Raw genomic sequence first — 24,226 nt, 5'->3', positions numbered from 1 at the left:
GACTATTATCTTACAACATATAGTGAAATTTTATTATTCTGCAACGTTCAAATTCCAAATAAAAAGCCATACCCATAGGTTAGTCTGCAATGGGATAAACGATTTCTTCTTTTGCAAGTTTAAATCTACTTTAAAATGATGCAATCAATGCCAACTGGTGTGTTACAGTAAGTCATACTCTTCACTGGTCTCTTTTCTATATAAATTGCCTTTAGGGCCACAGGTCCTCCATGTCTTATATATTCTTTTTGCTCTGCTCACTAAATCATGCAGCTCCTTCCACTCTTCATACATGAAAATTAAGCTTGATTCTCATTTTAGCATGATGCTTTGTACTCCTAATCTGAGTTCCTAATTCACTTTTTCTGGGTTCCTTCCTTCCTTCTTGTTCACTAGGAAACTCAATCAACAAAAATTTATTGAACATCTACTACTTTTAATGGCTTTTTCATGTTAACTCCTTTGTGTGATTACCCTCTTTCCTCCACAATTTTAAAAGCAGATGCGGAGACCCAACCAGCTTTACGTCGCTGTGTGTCACAGGACAGGGAAATGATAAGGCGGCACATAAGTACAACATAGAGCCAATTAACTAGTTCAGTATTCAGTCAGGAATACTGTCAGGAAAATGAATTTCTAACAGCTATATATAAGAGATCCTTTCATTAAGATAATAACATCCTGAATTTTAAAAAATTAAATCTTCACATTCTTAATGCCCATGTTATGGAAAGAACGTTGAAGTTCACGTCATAAAGCTACCAAGCAGTCTGAGTTACTTTTTACATTAATGAAAAAATGCTCAAGTAATGTTTTCAAGAAAATGGGAATAAATCCTGGAAAATCCCACAGGGCAAACAATTTGAGTATCAAACATGGAAGAAGACACCGAAATGCCCAAATAATTCTTTGTCATTGAATTGCCTTTCTAATACTGGATTAGGTTAATCTTTAGTTATTTCATACATTATTTCGTCAACTACCCTGAGAGTGAATCCCCTATAACATTTGAGAATAGTATAAAGTATATGATAAAAACAAGTTTTTCCAATCACAAAAATATTGTTCATGATATAGTCCATGGTCCTGAAAAAACAGTCAAATTTATGGCAAAGTGAGTTTTCTGTTAAGAAATCTTTAAACAACGTGTATCAAGTAAAACAAAATGACTCAGGAGACTTGTCTACCAAATATGTGCGTGTGTGTGTGTGTGCGCCATATACACATACATCTATAAATGAGTGCCAGAATTGTGTATGTGAACAATTCTCCTGCCTACACAATAGGCTGATTCTTATATAATAAAATGCATTCATGACAGAACATTAAGTCCTCGTTGATGCAAAACACATTCCCATACCCTTTTCAGATCTAAGCTCTTCAGTGTCCTTTATCAGTTGTTCAATTTCTGATAGTAGTTCCAAGTTCTTCTTCTCTGAATCTTTTAGTTTACTTAAGGGAAAAAAAGGAAAAATGTCATTATTTATATTGTTGGTTAGTGAGCCATCATGTATGTAGTTGAACTTAATTGGTTTAAATGTCAGTCATGATAATGTAGGGAACTGAAAACTACTGCAGGAAGGACAAACCTAGCCTGTCATCTACTCTTGCGTAAATAAAGATTTACTGGAACACAGTCAGGCTCATTCATTTATATGCTGTCTGTGGCTGCTTTTGTACTCAACAGCAGAGTTGAGCAGACAGAAACTATATGGTTTACAAGCCCTAAAGTATTTATTATCTTTCCTTTTATAGAAAAGTTGCTGGCTCTGAGCTACATTATTAAATTAAAAAATGTCATAAAATCAAAGGTTAATTTTAGAATTCTGTTAGACTTCTTTCATAGAGAACCATGAAAGTGACTAAATATATAATTTTCAGTTTGACTCACATTCCTGATTTATGAACAAATGTGTAAATTTATATGTCCTAAGCATAAGCAGAAAGATCACATTTATTCCAAATTACGATACAGAGAATGACATTTAGCAGTTCTTTACGTTGGGATCAATTCATATTATCCAAAAACAATTTTTTTCCATTTTCAATGTTACACTAGCACATTTCAGTAAAGCATAATTAATTTATGATTGGATAATTCATAGCAAGAATTTATAATTCAACTGGGGTGCTTCATACCATTAAAAACCGCATTTATGGGACTGTATTTCTTTTCATGACTGAATGCCTTTGCAACATTTAGTATTCTGAGCACCAAATGGATTTTTCTATTTATATTTTGATTTGTAACATGAACTTTCTACTGTCCCTCTGTATCACCTTAATCCTCTATAACTTATTCTTGAACCAATCTAATTACGAGTTTCCTTTTATCATTTATTTATTCTGAGTATGATTTACTCTACTGTTGTGGTAAGAATGGAGGGAATGTATCCATTAGCTAACTGTCCTGGACCTGTGGGCGATACACTTTTTTTAATACATAACATGAAAGAAAGGATAATTTAAGTAAATTCTACCTTTATGAAATTTACCATCACTCGAAACTTCATGTGTAAAAAAATCTATGGTAGAGGCCAGAATTTTCAGATGACTATATTTTGTTCTGACTCTATGCTGCAATTTTAGACTAATGTGCTATTCTTGAACAAAAGATTATTTTGGATTTAACAGAATAAAATTTGAGAGTGAATTTTACAAATAAGGGGATAAGTAAATAACAGAATATTAATTAGTACTATTAATTCCACTTTAAGGACAAGTCAGATAGAAACAAAGCTGTATTAAAATTGCATCACTGCACACAAGGCCTAAAATCATCAATTCATTTTCAAATATTCATAGTTTTTTTCTGGTCATCACTTAAAAAAAAAAGGGGGTAGGTAGGAAACTAAACGTGTAACTTCTCTCCAGATACTTTTGGACCAAATTAGAAATCACTCTAGTGGGACTATATTATTCAGTCTTACCGTTCTGTTATGATGTTAGACGCTTTAACTTTATTCAGCTCTTCTTGGATGGCCTGCTTAGCTCTTATTTCTGCATCCAGAGCTGACTGCAACTCCAGTCTAGCTGACATATCCAGTTTTGCAAAACGACGCATTTTCCAGGGCATATCCTATGAAATAATATGACTGAGGTTTTAGCTCCATTCGATTTTATTTTTAACATTTAAATTTAGTAATATAAGTGAATTTGGAAACTACTTAAAAGAACTATCTTTCCCTAATTAAAGAATTAAAGAGAACTATTACTTGTGAAAATATATTATTTTTCATTAAATTCAGAAATAACTGTAGACTCACATTATAAATGCATTTATTTTTTATGGTTATTACCATTAATGGCTAGCCACACAAATTATAGTTAAGCAGCTATGTATTATAATTTCCTAAACTGGAAAAACATTGAATGATTTCTCATGAAAATCTTTACAGTAGGCAAAGCCTAGACAAACTGATGTAAGCACTCAGATTTATTACAGTGTTTTCTGAGCCTTCCCACCGACTAATATAATAAGCCTGCTTGCTAAATGGCAGAGCTTACTGTTGCTCGGGTACCCAAGCTGGAGTTTCTTAAAGCTTCCAATTCTTCAGTCATTTTAGAAGCTAAGGCCTGAAGATATCCTCGTGCATCCTTTTCATCACTGACCCTAGAATATATGCAAATAAAGACAGAGATCAAGTACCAAAGTAAAATAGAAAACTTCAGTGAGATATATATTATTTTAAAGCATCATAAAGAAATAAGTGAAAAGTGACAGAAATTTGAAGCTGTTCTTAATATCTTCTTTTAAAGGTCTACCACAGTACTACTATCTGTCAAAAAGTGGGAAATGGTTTACTGAACTGTTCAGTTATTTACAGATAAAGGTGGCCACGTTTAGGAAGGTCCAAATTATACATATCTGATAAATCAGTAAAACTCACCCTTGAGCCACGGAATTAATACTCTTTTAATCTAACATTAAACATACACACACACACACACACACACATACACTCACATGACTTCTAAAGAATAAGATTTCTTATTAATTAGATTCCATTTTTTATCTAATGAAAACACAATACACCCTTCTTAAAACTGAAGTACACTAAATTTAGAAAGTTTAAAGTATAATATTCTGTAAAAAAAAAAATTCTGTGTTGTAATAAAGCTCTCTTGTTTTCTAAAGTGTTCAATGATATAACAAAGAGAAAAGATTAAAGTCTACTGAAACTCAGTTTCTACACCCCCCCCCCCGCCCCCGCCCTGCCCCGGCAGTGCCCCAAGGCACGTGGGATCTTAGTTCCCGGACCAGGGATCAAACCAGGGCCCCCAGCAGTGTAAGCAGGGGAAGCGTGGAGTCCTAAACACTGGACAGCCAGGGAATTCCCGAAACTCAGTTTCTATTTACTATTTTAAGGCTATCTTGCTGATGTAATTATATGATTTTAGAGAGAAATGTTTTCAAATTCTATTCAATAAAATTCAGGTCATTGAATAGCCATGAGGAAAGTATATTTCAGGTAAATCAATATGTATCTGTGATGCATACAGCAGACAAGTTTAAATCTTGAGGCTTGATTCAGCATCTGTTACAATTTAAACTCCTGAGGAGTTAAATTCATTTGTCTACCTACATATCACTCCATATCTACATCTTAAAGAGGCCCTTTAAAAGGGGTTTGATCCCTTCTTCTCTCAGATGGGAAAGTGCTTTGGAGGACAATCAAAAGAATAAAGGAGCAAATAAAATCACTGTTAAGAAGTTGCCCACTCTAGTGATAGTAACATATTTGTAGGCTCTACATACATGTATATATGTTCATAGCCTTTTAAAGTGGCTTAAGAAAATATTAAGAAAGTTTGTGTACTTGGATGCTGTTTCCTTCTAAAATTCTTTAACTTTCGACACCACAAGTGACCACAATCTTTTAATTTAATCACCTAATCTATAACAAAAAGAATAAATATAGATGGGGGAAGATTGTTTTTCCTCCAAAGACATTTTTTATTTTCCTCTAAAGACACTCACAGAGTAGCAATTAAGAAAACTATACTACCATTTAACCAGGCTAATAGGCCTCAGCCAGTGCTGGTTTAGTATCTATCATAGCTCAGAGATCTTGGCTTATGCACATTTCCAGGAACCTATGAAATCCAGTGTGTTTTATTCACTTTGGAAATCAAATAACTTCATGTAAATTGCTATAATGTTGTTTGAAATATTATATAAAAAACAATACCTTCTAACTTTGCTGTTTATTTACATCTTGAATACATTCATATTCCCTTACCACAGTGGTCTTCCACTAATTCTCAACTTTTGATTAAACCTATGTCTATTTTTCCTGGCTACAAAAAATTACTGATGGGAAGGGTGATGAAAAAAGAAAAAAAAAAGACTCGGTCAACTACACCCTAATGCCATTTAAGTTCCACTAGGCCCTAGGTCTTGCACAACAATTCCTTTTCATAATCATTGTCTACTTCCAACCTAAATCTTAAAAACATTGCACTTTCCCCAGCCCCAACACCATCTCTTGCCGCTTCCTTCTAGGCCATCTGGTTAAGCTTACACTACTCATTCTCTTAACTTTTTTTCTTTTAAACAGTTTTAGGAGGAGCTTCAAGATGGCGGAAGAGTAAGACGTGGAGATCACCTTCCTCCCCACAGATACATCAGAAATACATCTACATGTGAAACAACTCCTACAGAACACCTACCGAACGCTAGCAGAAGACCTCAGACCTCCCAAAAGGCAAGAAACTCCCCACGTACCTGGGTAGGGCAAAAGAAAAAAGAAAAAACAGAGACAAAAGAATAGGGATGGGACCTGCACCAGTGGGAGGGAGCTGTGAAGGAGGAAAGGTTTCCACACACTAGGCAGCCCCTTCGCGGGCTGAGACTGCGGGGGGCGGAGGGGGGAAGCTTCGGAGCCGCGGAGGAGAGCACGGCCACAGGGGTGCGGAGGGCAAAGCAGAGAAATTCCCGCACAGAGGATCGGCGCCGAGCAGCACTCACCAGCCCGAGGCTTGTCTGCTCACCCGCTGGGACGTGCGGTGGCTGGGAGCTGAGGCTCGGGCTCCGGAGGTCAGATCCCAGGGAGGGGACTGGGGTTGGCTGCGTGAACACAGCCTGAAGGGGCTAGTGCGCCATGGCTAGCTGGGAGGGAGTCCGGGAAAAGGTCGGGAGCTGCCGAACAGGCAAGAGACTTTTTCTTGCCTCTTTGTTTCCTGGTGTGTGAGGAGAGGGGATTAAGAGCACCGCTTAAAGGAGCTCCAGAGATGGGAGTGAGCCATGGCTGTCAGCGCGGACCGCAGAGACGGGCATGAGACGCTAAGGCTGCTGCTGCCGCCACCAAAAAGCCTGTGTGCAAGCACAGGGCACTGTCCACACCGCCCCTCCCGGGAGCCTGTGCAGCCCGCCACTGCCAGGGTCCCGTGATCCAGGGACAACTTCCCTGGGAGAACGCACGGCACGCCTCAGGCTGGTGCAATGCCATGCCAGCCTCTGCCGCCGCAGGCTCGCCGCACATCCGTACCCCTCCCTCCCCGCGGCCTGAGTGAGCCAGAGCCACCGAATCAGCTGCTCCTTTAACCCCGTCCTGTCTGAGCAAAGAACAGACGCCCTCAGGTGACCTACACGCAGATGTGGGTCCAATCCAAAGCTGAACCCCAGGAGCTGTGTGAACAAAGAAGAGAAAGGGAAATCTCTCCCAGCAGCCTCAGGAGCAGCGGATTATATCTCCACAATCAACTTGATGTACCCTGCATCTGTGGAATACCTGAATAGACAATGAATCATCCCAAATTGAAGAGGTGGACTTCGGGAGCAACGATATATATATATTTTTTCCCTTTTTCTCTTTTTGTGAATGTGTATGTGTATGCTTCTGTGTGTGATTTTGTCTGTATAGCTTTGCTTTTACCATTTGTCCTAGGGTTCTGTCTTTTTTTTTTTTTTTAGCATAGGGTTTAGCACTTGTTATCATTGGTGGATTTGTTTTTTGGTTTGGTTGCTCTCTTCTTTCTTTCTTTTTTTTACTACCTTAAAAAATTTTTTTTAATAATTATTTTTATTTTTTACTTTAATAACTTTATTTTATTTTATTTTATCTTCTTTCTTTCTTTCTTTTTTTTCTCCCTTTTACTCTGAGCCATGTGGAAGACAGGCTCTTGGTGCTCCAGCCAGGCGTCAGGGCTGTGCCTTTGAGGTGGGAGAGCCAAGTTCAGGACACTGGTCCACAAGAGACCTCCCTGCTCCATGTAATATCAAACGGCGAAAATCTCCCAGAGATCTCCATCTCAACGCCAAGACCCAGCTCCACTCAACGACCAGCAAGCTACAGTGCTGGACACCCTATGACAAACAACTAGCAAGACAGGAACACAACCCCATCCATTAGCAGAGAGGCTGCCTAAAATCATAATAAGGCCACAGACACCCCAAAACACACCACCAGATGTGGACCTGCCCACCAGAAAGACAAGATCCAGCCTCATCCACCAGAACACAAGCACTAGTCCCCTCCATCAGGAAGCCTACACAACCCACAGAACCAACCTTAGCCACTGGGGACAGACACCAAAAACAAGGGGAACTACGAACCTGCAGCCTGTGAAAAGGAGACCCCAAACACAGTAAGTTAAGCAAAATGAGAAGACAGAGAAACACACCGCAGATGAAGGAGCAAGGCAAAAACCCACCAGACCTAACAAATGAAGAGGAAATAGGCAGTCTACCTGTAAAAGAATTCAGAATAATGATAGTAAAGATGATCCAAAATCTTGGAAATAGAATGGAGAAAATACAAGAAACGGTTAACAAGGACTTAGAAGAACTAAAGAACAAAAAAACAGTGATGAACAACACAATAAATGAAATTAAAAATTCTCTAGAAAGGATCAATAGCAGAATAACTGAGGCAGAAGAACGGTAAGTGACCTGGAAGATAAAATAGTGGAAATAACTACTGCAGAGCAGAATAAAGAAAAAAGAATGAAAAGAATTGAGGACAGTCTCAGAGACCTCTGGGACAACATTAAAGGCACCAACATTCGAATTATAGGGGTCCCAGAAGAAGAAGAGAAAAAAAAGGGACTGAGAAAATATTTGAAGAGATTATAGTTGAAAACGTCCCTAATCTGGGAAAGGAAATAGTTAATCAAGTCGAGGAAGCACAGAGAGTCCCATACAGGATAAATGCAAGGAGAAACACACCAAGACACATATTAATCAAACTATCAAAAATTAAATACACAGAAAAAATATTAAAAGCAGCAAGGGAAAAACAACAAATAACACACAAGGAAATCCCCATAAGGTTAACAGCTGATCTTTCAGCAGAAACTCTGCAAGCCAGAAGGGAGTGGCAGGACATATTTAAAGTGATGAAGGAGAAAAACCTACAACCAAGATTACTCTACACAACAAGGATCTCATTCAGATTTGACAGAGAAATTAAAAGCTTTACAGACAAGCAAAAGCTAAGAGAATTCAGCACCACCAAACCAGCTTTCCAGCAAACGCTAAAGGAACTTCTCTAGGCAGGAAACAGAAGAGAAGGAAAAGACCTACAATAACAAACCCAGAACAATTAAGAAAATGGTAATAGGAACATACATATCGATAATTACCTTAAATGTAAATGGATTAAATGCTCCAACCGAAAGACACAGACTGGCTAAATGGATACAAAAACAAGACCCATATATATGCTGTATACAACAGACCCACTTCAGACCTAGGGACACATACAGACTGAAAGTGAAGGGATGGAAAAAGATATTCCATGCAAATGGAAATCAAAAGAAAGCTGGAGTAGCAATTCTCATATCAGGCAAAATAGACTTTAAAATGAAGACTATTCCAACATAGCAGCACCTCAATACATAATGCAAATACTAACAGCCATAAAAGGGGAAATCAACAGTAACACAATCATAGTAGGGGACTTTAACACCCCACTTTCACCCATGGACAGATCATCCAAAATGAAAATAAATAAGGAAACACAAGCTTTAAATGATACACTAAAGAAGATGGACTTAATTGATATTTATAGGACATTCCATCCAAAACCAACAAGTGCTCATGGAACATTCTCCAGGATAGATCATATCTTGGGTCAGAAACCAAGCCTTGGTAAATTTAAGAAAATTGAAATCATATCAAGTATCTTTTCCAACCACAATGCTATGAGACTAGATATCAATTACAGAAAAAATCTGTAAAAAATACAAACACATGGAGGCTAAACAATACACTACTTAATAACCAAGAGATCACTGAAGAAATCAAAGAAGAAATCAAAAAATACCTAAAAACAAATGACAATGAAAACACGATGACACAAAACCTATGGGATGCAGCAAAAGCAGTTCTAAGAGGGAAGTTTATAGAAATACAATCCTATCTTAAGAAACAAGAAACACCTCAAACAAACATCCTAACCTTACACCTAAAGCATTAGAGAAAGAAGAACAAAAAAACCCCCAAAGTTAGCAGAAGGAAAGAAATCATAAATATCAGATCTGAAATAAATGAAAAAGAAATGAAGGAAATGATAGCAAAGATCAGTAAAACTACAAGCTGGTTCTTCGAGAAGATAAACAAAATTGATAAACCATTAGCCAGACTCATCAAGAAAAAAAGGGAGACGACTCAAATGAATAGAATTCAAAATGAAAAAGGAGAAGTAACAACTGACACTGCAGAAATACAAAGGATCATGAGAGATTACTACAAGTGACTATATGTCAATAAAATGGAGAACCTGGAAGAAATGGACATATTCTTAGAAATGCACAACCTTCGGAGACTGAACCAGGAAGAAATATAAAATATAAACAGACTAATCACAAGCACTGAAATTGAAACTGTGATTAAAAACCTTCCAACGAACAAAAGCCCAGGACCAGATGGCTTCACAGGCGAATTCTATCAAACACTGATCCTTCTCAAACTCTTCCAAAATATAGCAGAGGGAGGAACACTCCCCAACTCATTCTATGAGGCCACCATCACCCTGATACCAAAACCAGACAAAGATGTCACAAAGAAAGAAAACTACAGGCCAATATCACTGATGAACATAGATGCAAAAATCCTCAACAAAATACTAGCAAACAGAATCCAACAGCACATTAAAAGGATCATACACCATGATCAAGTGGGGTTTATCCCAGGAATGCAAGGATTCTTCAATATACGCAAATCAATCAATGTGCTACACCATATTAACAAACTGAAGGAGAAAAACAATATGATTATCTCAATAGATGCAGAGAAAGCTTTCGGCAAAATTCAACAAACATTTATGATAAAAACCCTCCAGAAAGTAGGCATAGAGGGAACTTTCCTCAACATAATAAAGGCCATATATGACAAACCCACAGCCAACATCATCCTCAATGGTGAAAAACTGAAACCATTTCCTCTAAGATCAGGAACAAGACAAGGTTGCCCACTCTCACCATTATTATTCAACAGAATTTTGCAAGTTTTAGCCACAGCAATCAGAGAAGAAAAAGAAATAAAAGGAATCCAAATCGGAAAAGAAGTAAAGCTGTCACTGTTTGCAGATGACATGATAGTATACATTGAGAATCCTAAAGATGCTACCAGAAAACTACTAGAGCTAATCAATGAATTTGGTAAAGTAGCAGGATACAAAATTAATGCACAGAAATCTGTTGCATTCCTATACACTAATGATGAAAAATCTGAAAGAGAAATTAAGGAAACACTCCCATGTACGATTGCAACAAAAAGAAGAAAATACCTAGGAATAAACTTACCTAAGGAGACAAAAGACCTGTATGCAGAAAATTATAGGACACTGATGAAAGAAATTAAAGATGATACAAATAGATGGAGAGATATACCATGTTGTTGGGTTGGAAGAATCAACATTATGAAAATGACTATACTACCCAAAGCAATCTACAGATTCAATGCAATCCCTATCACACTACCACTGGCATTTTTCACAGAACTAGAACAAAAAATTTCACAATTTGTATGGAAACACAAAAGACCCCAAATAGCCAAAGCAATCTTGAGAAAGAAAAACGGAGCTGGAGGAATCAGGCTCCCTGACTCCAGACTATACTACAAAGCTACAGTAATCAAGACAGTTTGGTACTGGCACAAAAAGAGAAATATAGATCAATGGAACAGGATAGAAAGCCCAGAGATAAACCCACACACATATGGTCACCTTATCTTTGATAAAGGAGGCAAGAGTATACAATGGAGAAAAGACAGCCTCTTCAGTAAGTGGTGCTGGGAAAACTGGACAGCTACATGTAATAGAATGAAATTAGAACACTCCCTAACACCATACATAAAAATACACTCAAAATGGATTAAAGACCTAAATGTAAGGCCAGACAGTATCAAACTCTTAGAGGAAAACATAGGCAGAACACTCTATGCTATAAATCACAGCAAGATCCTTTTGGACCCAGCTCCTAGAGAAATGGAAATAAAAACAAAAATAAACAAATGGGACCTAATGAAACTTAAAAGCTTTTGCACAGCAAAGGAAACCATAAACAAGACAAAAAGACAACCCTCAGAATGGGAGAAAATATTTGCAAATGAAGCCACTGACAAAGGATTAATCTCCAAAATTTACAAGCAGCTCATGCAGCTCAATATCAAAAAAACCACCCAATCCAAAAATGGGCAGAAGACTTAAATAGACATTTCTCCAAAGAAGATATACAGATTGCCAAAAATCACATGAAAGAATGCTCAACATCATTAATCATTAGAGAAATGCAAATCAAAACTACAATGCGATATCATCTCACACCGGTCAGAATGGCCATCATCAAAAAATCTACAAACAATAAATGCTGGAGAGGGTGCGGAGAAAAGGGAACTCTCTTGCACTGTTGGTGGGAATGTAAATCGATACAGCCACTATGGAGAACAGTATGGAGGTTCCTTATAAAACTAAAAATAGAACTACCATACGACCCAGCAATCCCACTACTGGGCATATACCTTGAGAAAACCATAATTCAAAAAGAGCCATGTACCAAAATGTTCATCGCAGCTCTATTTACAATAGCCAGGACATGGAAGCAACCTAAGTGTCCATCAACAGATGAATGGATAAAGAAGATGTGGTACATATATACAATGGAATATTACTCAGCCATAAAAAGAAATGAAATTGAGTTATTTGTAGTGAGGTGGATGGACCTAGAGTTTGTCATATGGAGTGAAGTAAGTCAGACAGAGAAAAACAAATACTGTATGCTAACACATATATATGGAATCTAAAAAAAAAAAAATGGTCATGAAGAACCTAGGGGCAAGATGGGAATAAAGACACAGACCTACTAGAGAATGGAGTTGAGGATACGGGGAGGGCGAAGGGTAAGCTGGGACAAAGTTAGAGAGTGGCATGGACATACCACTACCAAACGTTAAATAGATAGCTAGTGGGAAGCAGCCGCATAGCACAGGGAGATCAGCTCGGTGCTTTGTGTCCACCTAGAGGGGTGGGATAGGGAGGGTGGGAGGGAGGGAGACGCAAGAGGGAAGAGATATGGGGACATATGTAAATGTATAACTGATTCACTTTGTTATAAAGCAGAAACTAACACACCATTGTAAAGCAATTATACTCCAATAAAGACGTTTAAAAAAAAAAAAACGGTTTTAGAGGCAAGTCTCTCATCTTTTCTTTGGCTAAGTCAAAATAATCAAGAAATATTTACTAAATACTGATTATTATGTAGGCATATTAGGAAGATTGATGAAGACATATAAGACATGGTCCTTAAAAAGTGTAGGAGTCAGCACAGACTTAGTGAACTTATGCTTACCACGGGAGAAGGGTCGGGGGAGGGATAGATTGGGAGTTTGGGACACTGCTATAATTAAAATAGATAACCAACAAGGACCTACTGTATAGCACAGGGAACTCTGCTAAATATTCTGTAATAACCTAAATGGGAAAAGAATTTGAAAAAGAATAGATACATATATATGTATAACTGAATCACTTTGCTGTACACTTGAGACTAACACAACATTGTTAATCAACTATACTCCAACATAAAATGAAAACTAAAAAAAAAGTTTGGGAGTCAGGACACATGCAGTAGAGTGATTAAGAACTTGATTCTTGGGCTTCCCTGGTGGCGCAGTGGTTGAGAATCTGCCTGCCAATGCAGGGGACATGGGTTCGAGCCCTGATCTGGGAAGATCCCACATGCCATGGAGCGACTAGGCCCGTGAGCCACAATTGCTGAGCCTGCGCGTCTGGAGCCTGTGCTCCGCAACAAGAGAGGCCGCGACAGTGAGAGGCCTGCGCACCGCGATGAAGAGTGGCCCCCGCTTGCCGCAACTAGAGAAAGCCCTCGCACAGAAACGAAGACCCAACACAGCCATAAATAAATAAATTAATTAATTAATTAATTAATTAATTAATTAAAAAAAAAAAGAACTTGATTCTTCAGTCATATAGAACTAGGTTCAAATCCTAGCTCACTGTTTAGCAGTTGTGTGTCTTTGGATAAGTCATTTACCCCCTCTAACTCTCTGTTATCTCAGTTATAAGATGGGAATAATAATAATACCTACCTCATAGGACTGTTGTGATAACTAAATGAGAAAACATGTGAATTTTCAGCCTAATGCCTACAACATACTATTTTTTAATCACTGTAAACTATTACTACACAGGAATGAAAATTAATGAATGAGGAGTGTTTCAAATAATGTGAATGAATTTAAACAAAGGAAAATAAAAGTTTCACTATTGAAACCCTTTCCTGATTATTAAAACATTTTCCTCATTGTCTTACACAGCTGTTTCCTCTGTCTTCTACTATTATCACCCTCATCATTATCCTTCTTTCTATTATAAAACCCAACAACTTCAATGGCCTTATTTACTAGAGATTAAATTCCCAAATTTATATTTCTAATCCTAACCTTTAAGTCATCTTTTCTAAAGCATATTGGAAATCTCCACTCAGATATCTCAGAATGATCTCAGACTCACCAACAAACAAAAGAACAACTAAAATTGATTATATCATCCTCCCCAAAGCTGGTTCCTTCTCCTGACTTTTCTTACTTCAATGATATCACCATTTTCTTCATCTCTCCAACACAGAGTTTCAGAAATACTAATTCCTCCTCATCTCTTGCCCTTCATTTATAATTAATTAAGTCCTATAGATCCTTCTTCCATAATGTCTTCTCCATTTGTTCAGCTTCCCCCAAATTTCCTTCTATTTCATGCTGAACACCACTATGAAGAGTTACCTTCCTAATGCATCACCTCAGTCAATTCCATAACCCTTTGCACAAAAGCCTTCTCCTTCTTCTTATAAATAAATGAAGTTCTGATTCTTACCCAGTATTCATGTTAATTGTGCTGCAATAACTTTATTGGTCTTATTTCCTACTATTCTTTTATAGGAATAGTAGCACTCTTTATTGAACTCAGTGTTTTCAGAAAATGCATTCTAGTTCCACTGATGACCCCCAACTTTCTCTAGCACCCAGTCTGAAGTAATTCTCCTCTATACTCATATAGAAAAATCAGTATTTGTACAATACATAAGACAATTTACATTTAAGTCTTGTTACTTATATCCAGCTCTGATCACATTAGTTTTTAAACTTTTAAATGTTACACTATAAGCTAGTACTTGAAGGCAAAGTACTCTATTTTACAGAGTTTTCTATCTCCTATTATACCAGAAGAATGCATTATATGTGAGGAGATACATCTAAAAAATGAATCTTATGGACCAGCCTATTACTTCAACCTCTTTTTGTAGTACCATTTCAAAGAGAAAGAGTGAAGTCTTCTGATGAGTCAATGGTGAGAAGAAAGGTCCCTGTTCCAATACAGTGTGAGCAACAAGGTCTCCTTGACCTAAAAGGTTTTCTTTCACATGAAAGAGGTATTTCATAGGAAAAGGCAGAGGGAGCAGAGTAACAGGGCCATTAGAAATGCATTCAAATGAAGTCTTATACACAGCAGTGTTTGTTTTATTTTAAAACTGTTAATTTGGCCAATGGAAACATTTAAAACACTGCATAGCACAAGCTTCCAAAACCTTGTTTTGGCATTACTTCATTTTTTAATGTACCAGATTAAAAAACCAGGAATAGCCTGAGACTTCTGACCTTTATAAGCTTGCACAGAATATCTCAGAGATATAACTTTCAAATAGGTGAGAACTCTGAGAACAGTGAGTATATCTTTTACTTTTAGCCTATTAGGTATTTAATAATTCATTATCTAATATATTAGTCCATTTCTAAATAATAGCTTTAATGCAAAGTGAATTCATTGTATTCCTGATTTCTTCTGCATGTTTCACTTGAATGTGAAATGTGTAAAAAGAGTGCTTTGTAGTATCACACAAAAATTTTCATCTTCATCCTTTCTACTAAGCCTTTCCAGATAGTCCATATTTAAAGCTTCTTTACTAGAACCACTTCCCATTCCATCTGAACCCATCATGCAATCACTTGAAAAGATCAGTGGTCTAGGATCTCAGGCTTTGGCCAAATCAGTTTTGTCTTCTTTAAAGTCATTTTCTTTAACATCTTATTACAAATTTGATTACATAATAATGGAGTTACAAATGAAAACTCATAATGTTTGATATTATAAGCACGGCTAAAGATTAAAATGATTTTGCTTTGGAAATGTAGAGTTTATGACAAGGATCTCAATTAAATATTAATGAACCATTAACTGTACTATTTGGAACACAACCCTATTTCCACAATTTGGGCATTTTCCTTCAGATATGCACTCAACAGTCACATTCATAAGCTAAAGCTGAGTTAACATAAGAGCTCTATAGTTAAGTCAATATCAAAATACTTGAGTCATTTGGGTAAGATTACTTAAAAAGGCAGTGTTTATTCACTTATGATTTCATTTAAGAAGGAGGGTATTAAGCTGGTCTAAGTAGGAAAAAATGCTTAGAGAACAAAAATAAGAGCATGATAAACTAACATTCTCACCAAATTATTGGTCTATAGATATCTGAAGAAACCAGTAGTTGTTTATATAAATAAAACCTCAATAACGTGCTAAAAAAGAGTCAGAAAGTTAAAAAAGTAAATATAAAAAGTTAGGCTATTTGCATTAGAAAATAAAGTCCCTGTTGGATTCTACTTTCTTCAAGTATTATAAAAATATACAAATTTTTACAAATACCAGAACAATCATTTGAGTTAATTAATATGAAAGTTACTAAGGCAGTTATCCCAAATTAAATCCTAGGGGCTTAAAGAACAGTTGATAAAACTAAACTGTAACCATTTAATGTTTTCAAAATGCCGTGTGTAAATTAGTCTGTTATAATTACAAAAAAGGTGAAAGCACATCTTCAGCTTGTAAAATATTCTCCAGGCTTTCTGTTTCTTAAAGTCATCACAAATACAGCAATTTTGATCTTAGAAAGGAACATCCATAGCTAGTGAATGAGTTTCTTCAGTTCTTTAAGGACCAACTATCTTAGGAGACAATAACATTTTCTTTTCTTAGAAAGAAATATCAGCTTCTAATGAAACTGTGTAAAAGCTGATATGGAATATTTGATGGAGTTAGAGAAAAGAGGAAAATAACAGACAACATAGAAGCACAGACCAGTAATAAATATTCCTCCTGGAATTCATACCAACTTGACTATATGGCCAAAAACTACCCACAAAAACAGATTTAAGAGAGTACTCACCACTGAATTATTTCTGTGATTTGAGCTTCCCAGTGTGCAACTGACTCCTTCTTGTCTGCTAGATCTTTTACCTCTTCTTCTAACTGCTGATTGCACGTACTTAAGTTCTCATACAAAGTGGTAAGCTGAAAGGCAGTTTTAAGGTACTTAAAGACGTGTGACTTTTAGGAACAGGAATTCAAGGTGCTCAGATGCCTCTTGTTAAATCTGATAACTCAAAAATGCTTGTCTTTCTGATTTCCTATTATTATGCACCCTCTGGTCACTGAATTTGGAAACATCAAGTACTCTGAATTCTCCTTCTGCCTTTGCTTTTCCCATACTCCCCATGTTGAATTGGTTCCATCTGTGAACATTCTCCATTTGCCTGAAGAACTCCCCAGTTCTGTTGGTAACAACATCTCTCATTTTTTTGTCTGAAAATATCTCTATGTCATCCTCTTTTTAAAAAAACTTATAATTTCAAGCATATACAAAAATGAACAGAAGAGTATAAGTGAATTCCCATGAGCCCATCATCACTAACTTCAACAATTATCACCTCAATGTCAATCTTATTTCATTTGTACTCCTGTCTTCTTACCCTTTCCTCCGGTATTATTCTGCAGCAAATACCAGACATCATATAATTTTATCCATATATATTTCTGTGTATATCTCTAGAAAATAAGGCTCTCTTTTTACATATAACCACAATATCATTATCATATTTAAACAAATGTAACAAGTTTCCTTACTTTATCACATAGCTAGTAATTGTTCAAATTTCCAGTTGTCTCAAAACATCAAAAGACTTAACAGTCTGTTAAATTGAATCATACCAACAAATAAACGTAACTTAATGGTTGCTCTATCTGTTAAGTCTTTTTTACTTATAGGCTCCAGATTACTCCATTTGGGCTGCTGTAGTGGAATATCACAGTCTGAGTGGCTTAAACAAGAAACATTTATTTCTGACAGTTCTGGATGCTGGGAAGTCCAAGATCAAGGCGCCAGCAGATTCAGTGTCTGGCAAGGGCCCACTTCCTGGTTTCTAGATGGTCGTGGGAGGAGGGAGCTCTGTGGGGTCTCTTTTATAAGAGCACTAATCCTATTCATGAAGGCTCTACCTTCATGACCTAATCATCTCCCAAAGGCTATACCTCCAAATAGTACTAGGTGTCAACATCTGAACTTTGGAGGGACACAAACATCTAGTACATAGCAGTTCCCCTCCAACACTTTAATTTTTCTTGTAATTTATTTGTTGAAGAAAGTATGTTGTTTGTCCTGCAGAGTTCTCTACAGTCTGAATTTTTGCCTTCATTTTTGAAAGACACTTTTTGCTGTATATAATTTTTTAGATTGGCAGTTATTTTCCTTCAGCACTTTAAAAGATGTCATTCCTTTTTATTCTGGGTTCCATTTTTTTCTGTTGGAAAGACAGCTTTAAGTTTAGCTTTTGCTCCTTTGAATACAATGTGTCTTTCTTCTCTGGCTGCTTCTAGGATTTTCTTTTGTTGTTGGTTTTTAGCAATTTTTCTATAATGTGCCTAAGGGATTGAATTTCTCTTTATCACCTTTAGGGTTTGTGGCACATCTTGAATTTGTGGCTAAATATTTCTCATAGGTTTTGGAAAATTATGGGCCATTAACTCTGCAAATATTGCTTCTACCACAGTCTTTCTCCTCTTCTTCTGGGAAAGCAAACATTTGTATGTCAGATCTTTTCATCATGTCCCCTATGTCTCACATCCTCTTTTTATGTACTTCTGTCCTTTTTTCTTAATATATCTTTTAACATTTATTATTTATTTATTTATTTAATTTATTTTTGGTTGTGTCTGGTCTTGGTCGCGGTACGCGGGATCTCTCTTGTGGTGCACAGGCTCTCTAGTTGTGGCGTGAGGGTTTTGTCTTCTCTAGTTGTGGCACGCAGGCTCCAGGGCACATGGGCTGTGTAGTTGTGGTGCGTGGGTTCCAGAGCACATGGGCTCTGTAGTTTGCGGCACATGGGCTCTAGTTGAGGTATGCAAGCTCAGTAGTTGTGGCATGCAGGCTTAGTTGCCCCACGGCACATGGGATCTTAGTTCCCTGACCAGGGATCGAACCAGCATCCCCTGCATTGTAAGGCAGATTCTCTACCACTGGACCACCAGGGAAGTCCCTGTATTTCTGTCCTTTTAGATCTATATCCAGACTTTAGTATGGAAAGTTTTTTATTTACCCCTTCCTTTCTTTGGTTCTTTCCAATCTACTGTTAAAATTTTCTGTTGGATTTTTCATTTATTTTATTTTTCACTTCTAAAGATTTCTTTGACTGTTTTGTATAGATTCCAGTTGTCTGCTGAAATTCTTCATCATGTTTATTGTCTTGAATATATCATACAGTTATTTTAAAGTTCAATTAAGAAAATTCCAACACTCAGAATTGTGTGGGTCTGTTTATACTGACTGCCTGGTTTTCTTCTCATTTATTAGTTTCTTACTTTGTTTTTGCTGTTATACTTTTATGTCTTGGTTTTCTTTGGTTGTGTCTCTTGGTATGCACTGTAATTTCTTACTGCATGCCACATATAGCGTATGAAAATTTTAGAGATAATTTGAGGCTCTATATAATATCTTCCTCCAGAGACTGTTTACTTTTACTTCTGGTAGGCAATTAGATCAGGGATTCAATTACTTAGAGGCTGGGTTTCAGTCACTGAGAAGGCTCATCTCTCTCTGGTTCACCCTTATTTCTAAAATGTAGCCTTTTCGATGAGTTCAGTTGAAAGCTTGAATTGATTACCAAGGATCCTGCACCTTGTGGGCATTGATATTCAGTTTTTCTCTCTAAACTTGTGATACTGTGGAATATTGCGCTCAACTTCCTGGATTCTCTGCTACAGCTTTCATATCAGCAAATGCCTCAAGAGGAAAACTGGCACTGAATGCTGGGCTCATCTCTCTGTACTACTCCTTTCTAAAGGATTTGGGTCAGTAAAGTCTCGGCTGCCTTCTTATCTCTCCAGTGCCTTCCTGCAGATGAATACTTCCAGGCAGTATTGCTACAGTATTAAAAACATTTTTTTTAAGTCCAGCTTTATAGCTCCTCTTGGTGAGGTGGTAGGTATGATGTAACCTAATCTGTCACAGGAGCAAAAATTCTTGTTTATTTAGTTGTTAAAAGTTCATGATAAAATATTTGCATATAATTTTTATTTCATGGCTACATTTTTCTGATAAATGGTCTCAATCTGCTATTAGTTATTACTATTCCTTTCTTCCTTTCTGATATATTTGTAGAGATATTGTGTTAGTTTTCTTTTCGATTACTCAGCTTGAAGGAGATGAATTTTTCCTACAAGAATTATTTATAGGTTTGTGAAGATGAGGGGCCATGTGATGGTTAAATTTATGAGTCAACTTGATGGGGTCACAGGGTGCCTAGACATTTGGTCAAACATTCTGGTTGTGTCTTTGAAGGTGTCTCTGGGTGAGATTAACATTTGAATTGATTGACTAAATAAAGCAGATTACCTTCCTAATGTGGATGGTTCCCATTCAATCAGTTGAACGCCTGAATAGAAAAAAAGGCTGACCTTAGTAAGAGGGAATGCCTCCTGCCTGACTTGCTTTCAAGCTGGGACATTGGATTCTGTCCTTGGTCTCTTACTGAAACAGTGGCTCTTCCTGGGTCTGACATAAGAAACTAGTGCTATGATTTACATCAGAGAATGTTTTGCCTATGTTCTCTTCTAGGAGATTTATGGTATCATGTCTTAATATTTAAGTCTTCAAGCCATTCTGAGTTTATTTTTGTGTATGGTGTGAGGGAGTGTTTTAACTTCATTGTTTGATATGCAGCTGTCCAGCTCTCCCAACACTACTTGCTGAAGAGACTGTCTTTTCTCCATTGTATATTCTTGCCTCCCTTGTCGAAGATTAATTGACCATAGGTGTGTGTCGGTTTATCTCTGGGCTCTCTATTCTGTTCCACTGATCCATAGGTCTGTTTTTGTCAGCCAATACCAAGCTGTTTTGATTACTGTACTTTGTAGTATTGTCTGAAGTCTGAGAGGATTATGTCTCCAGCTTTGTTCTTTTTCCTCAGGATTGCTTTGGCAATTCTGTTTTTTGGTTTTTGTTGTGGTTCCATATAAATTTTAGGAATATTTGTTCTAGTTCTGTAAAAAATGACATGGGTAATTTGACAGAGATCACATTAAATCTGTAGACTATTTTGGGTAGTATGGCCATTTTAACAATATTAATTCTTCCAATCTAAGAGCATGGGATATCTTTCCATTTCTTTGAATCATTTTCAATTTCCTTTATCAATGTTTTATAGTTCTTGGCATATAAGTCTCTCACCTCCTTGGTCAGGTTTATTCCTAAGTGTGTTTGTTTGATTTTTTATTGATGCGATTTTAAAAGGGATTGTCTTTTCACTTTCCCTTTCTGAGATTTCATTGTTAGTGTAAAGAAATGTAACTGATTTCTGTATGTTAATCTTGTATCCTGCTACCTTGCTGAATTCGTTTACCAGTTCTAGTAGTTTCTGTGTGGAGTCTTTAGGGTTTCTTATATATGGTATCATGTCATCTGCATACAATGACAACTTTACCTCTTCCCTTCCAATTTGGATACCTTTTCTTTCTTTTTCTTGTCTGACTGCTGTGGCTAGGATTTCTAATACTATGTTGAACAGAAGTGGTAAGAGTGGGCATCCTTGTCTTGTTCCAGATTTTAGCAGAAAGGCTTTCAGCTTTTCACCTTTGAGTATTATGTTGGCTATGGGTTTGCCATAAATAGCTTTTATATGCTGAGATATGTTCCCTCTATACCCACTTTGGAAAGAGTTTTTATCATGAATGGATGTTGAGTTTTATCAAATGCTTTTTCTGCATCTATTGAGATCATCATGTAGTTTTTGTCTTTTCTTATGTTGATGTGGTTTATCACACAGACTGATTTGCATATGTTGAACCATCCATGTAACCCTGGGATGAATCCAGCTTGATCATGGTGTATGATCCTTTTTATGGTTGTTGGATTCGGTTTCCTAATATTTTGTTGAGGATTTTTGCATCTATATTTATCAAAGATATTGGCCTGTAATTTCCTCTGCCAATAAATTGGACAAACTAGAAGAAATGTACAAGTTTTGCCAACTCCCTAATCTAAGTTCATCTGGAATTCTCCTAATGACCCAGGGTTTTTCTGGTGTGTGTTTTTAACCTGTACTTCCATGGGAGATAGGCAGTTTTTGCAAAAGTCACAATGCAAAGTTTCATTTCTTCCCCTCTGCCGAAAGACAAATGACTTTATGCATTCCCCATTTAATCCTATCCTCAATCTCATGGTCTTCTGAGAAAGAAAAAGGGTCAGAGAAACTGTCACTACCAATGCACATCGCTATCTGCCTATTGAGAACAAGGAATTTACATTTTGTACTCCAGGGTGTGCTATTTACCTCTAAAAATGTATTTTACCAGCTATTTTCTTTTTATAGGTTTATTAAGGTATAATTTACATACTATAAAATTCACTCATTATAACACTTATGGTTTGATGATTTTTAGTAAATTTAAACATTTGTGCAATAATCACCACTATCTGGTTTGGGAATACTTCCAATACCTGAGAAATTTCCCTCAAGCTGGTTTGCAGTCAATCCTGGCTTCCACCATGAGTTCTAGGCATCACTGATCTATTTTCTGTGTCTATAGTTTTGCCTTTTCTAGAAACGTAATATCAGTGAAATCATACAATATATAGTTTTTTGTATCAGGCTTTTTTCACTTATCGTATTATTGAGGTTCAACCACAGTGTTGCACATATCAGGAACTAACTCCTTTTTATAGCAGGGTAGTATTCTATTACATGGATATTAGTACACTTTATTTATCTGTTCACTACTTGATGAACATTTGTATTATTTCCAGTTATTTGCTATTATGAATAATGATGCTATGAACATTCATATACAAGTTTCTAAAGGGACTATGTTTTTAATTCTTCTGAATTTCCAAGTTATAGGGTAAGTGTATGCTTAACTTTTTGAGAAATTTCAAAACTGTTTTCTGAAGTAGTTATACCATCTTCCACTTCTACAAGCAGTGTAGGAGTTTCAGTTCCTCCATATCCTTGCCAACAGCTGGTACGGTCACTGATTGATTAATTAACTCTTGAGCCTGTACAACAGTATGTCACCATGGTTTAACTTGCATTGTTCCTAATGACTAATGATAGTGAACATCTTTTCACGTGCTTATTTGTTATTCATATATCTTCTTTCATGAAATGTCTTTTCAATTTTTCCCCCGTTTTTTTCCATTGGGTTGTTTGTATTATTTCTTATTACTGAGCTTTAAGAGTTCTTTAGACATTGCAAATGTAAGTCTTTTATCAGATAAATTACTTGAAAATCTTTTCATCTATATATGTCTTTTCATTTTCTTAATGTTGTCTTTAAATTTTGACGAGGTCCAATTTATAATTATTTTTCTATCAAGGGTTGTGCTCTGTGTCATATCTACAAAATCTTTGACTAACCCCAAATCACAAAGATTTTTCTCCTATGCTTACCTCTTATATTTCAGTTTATGATCCACTTTGAATTAATTGTATATGCTATGAGGTAAGGATCTAAGTTAATTTTTTACACATAGATATCCAATGATTCCAGCACCATTTGTTGAAAAGATTGTCTTTTTCCCACTGAATTGCCTTGGCACTTTTGCTGAAAATCAATCAACCATAAATATGATGTCTTATTTTTGGACTCTCTACTCTTTTCCATTATGCCAATGTTACCATCTTTTGATTACTAAAGATTTACAGTGTTTCAAAATTCTGTAGTGTAAATCCTCCAACTTTTGTACACCTTGCCTCCCCACCCCCGCCAAATATTTTTGCTACTGTAGATCGTCTGTATTCCCATATAAATTTAAGGATAGGCTTGCCAATTCTAACAAAAAAGCCTACCAAAATTTTGATAGTGATTTCCCCAAATCCATAGATAGATCTATTAGGAGAGAACTGCAGTCCTAACAATATGCAGTATATCTCTCCATTTGTTTAGATATTCCTTAATTTATCTCAGTAATGTTTTGTAGTTGTCTTCCTTTGGTTAACTCTGGGAGCTCTGAAATGACTGTTTTCAAAAACTGTGTCCACTTTGAAACTTTTTTTTTCTTGAGCGGATTCATCAATCTCTTCATGTTAGCATAGCCAGAAGTCTACAAGCTATTTTGGAGAATGTGTTTTTTGCAGATGCAGTGTCTTCACTAATTCCTACAACACATCCTTTTCTGATCACCACTGCTTTTGACTTCCAATTAATCTGTGATTGGGGTTTCAGCTGGAGATTTGCAAGAAGGGGAGGAAATACAGATTTTTGCACTGTCATGTTACAGTGGTTAAAAGGAGTCTTAAATAGATGTGTTTAGTATTTGTCAGGAAAAGTTAATCTTTTCATTCTTACTGAATAAAAGCACCGGGCTCTGGAGCCAGACTACCTGTGTTCCAATCCCATCCTGCCACTCCCTAGTTTTGAGATTACGAGAGTAGCTT

General features: G+C 36.6%; 1 protein-coding gene across 1 annotated transcript in view; it reads right to left on the bottom strand.

The window, feature by feature from the left end:
• LOC132375972 (serine/threonine-protein kinase MRCK alpha-like) overlaps positions 1-24,226 on the bottom strand; it is a 113,610-nt gene that overhangs the window by 61,848 nt on the left and 27,536 nt on the right. Inside the window, exons 5-8 of the mRNA XM_059941391.1 lie at positions 16,687-16,811; positions 3,508-3,613; positions 2,931-3,079; positions 1,361-1,452 (exon numbers count right to left, since the gene is read on the bottom strand). Coding sequence (XP_059797374.1) covers positions 1,361-1,452; positions 2,931-3,079; positions 3,508-3,613; positions 16,687-16,811 — 472 coding nt within the window. The remainder of the gene's footprint in view (positions 1-1,360; positions 1,453-2,930; positions 3,080-3,507; positions 3,614-16,686; positions 16,812-24,226) is intronic.

Source organism: Balaenoptera ricei, chromosome 1, assembly GCF_028023285.1.
Source record: "Balaenoptera ricei isolate mBalRic1 chromosome 1, mBalRic1.hap2, whole genome shotgun sequence".
Taxonomy (NCBI): Eukaryota; Metazoa; Chordata; class Mammalia; order Artiodactyla; family Balaenopteridae; genus Balaenoptera; species Balaenoptera ricei.
The sequence above is the reverse complement of the archived record's forward strand: the minus strand, read 5'-3'. Positions and strand labels throughout refer to the sequence as shown.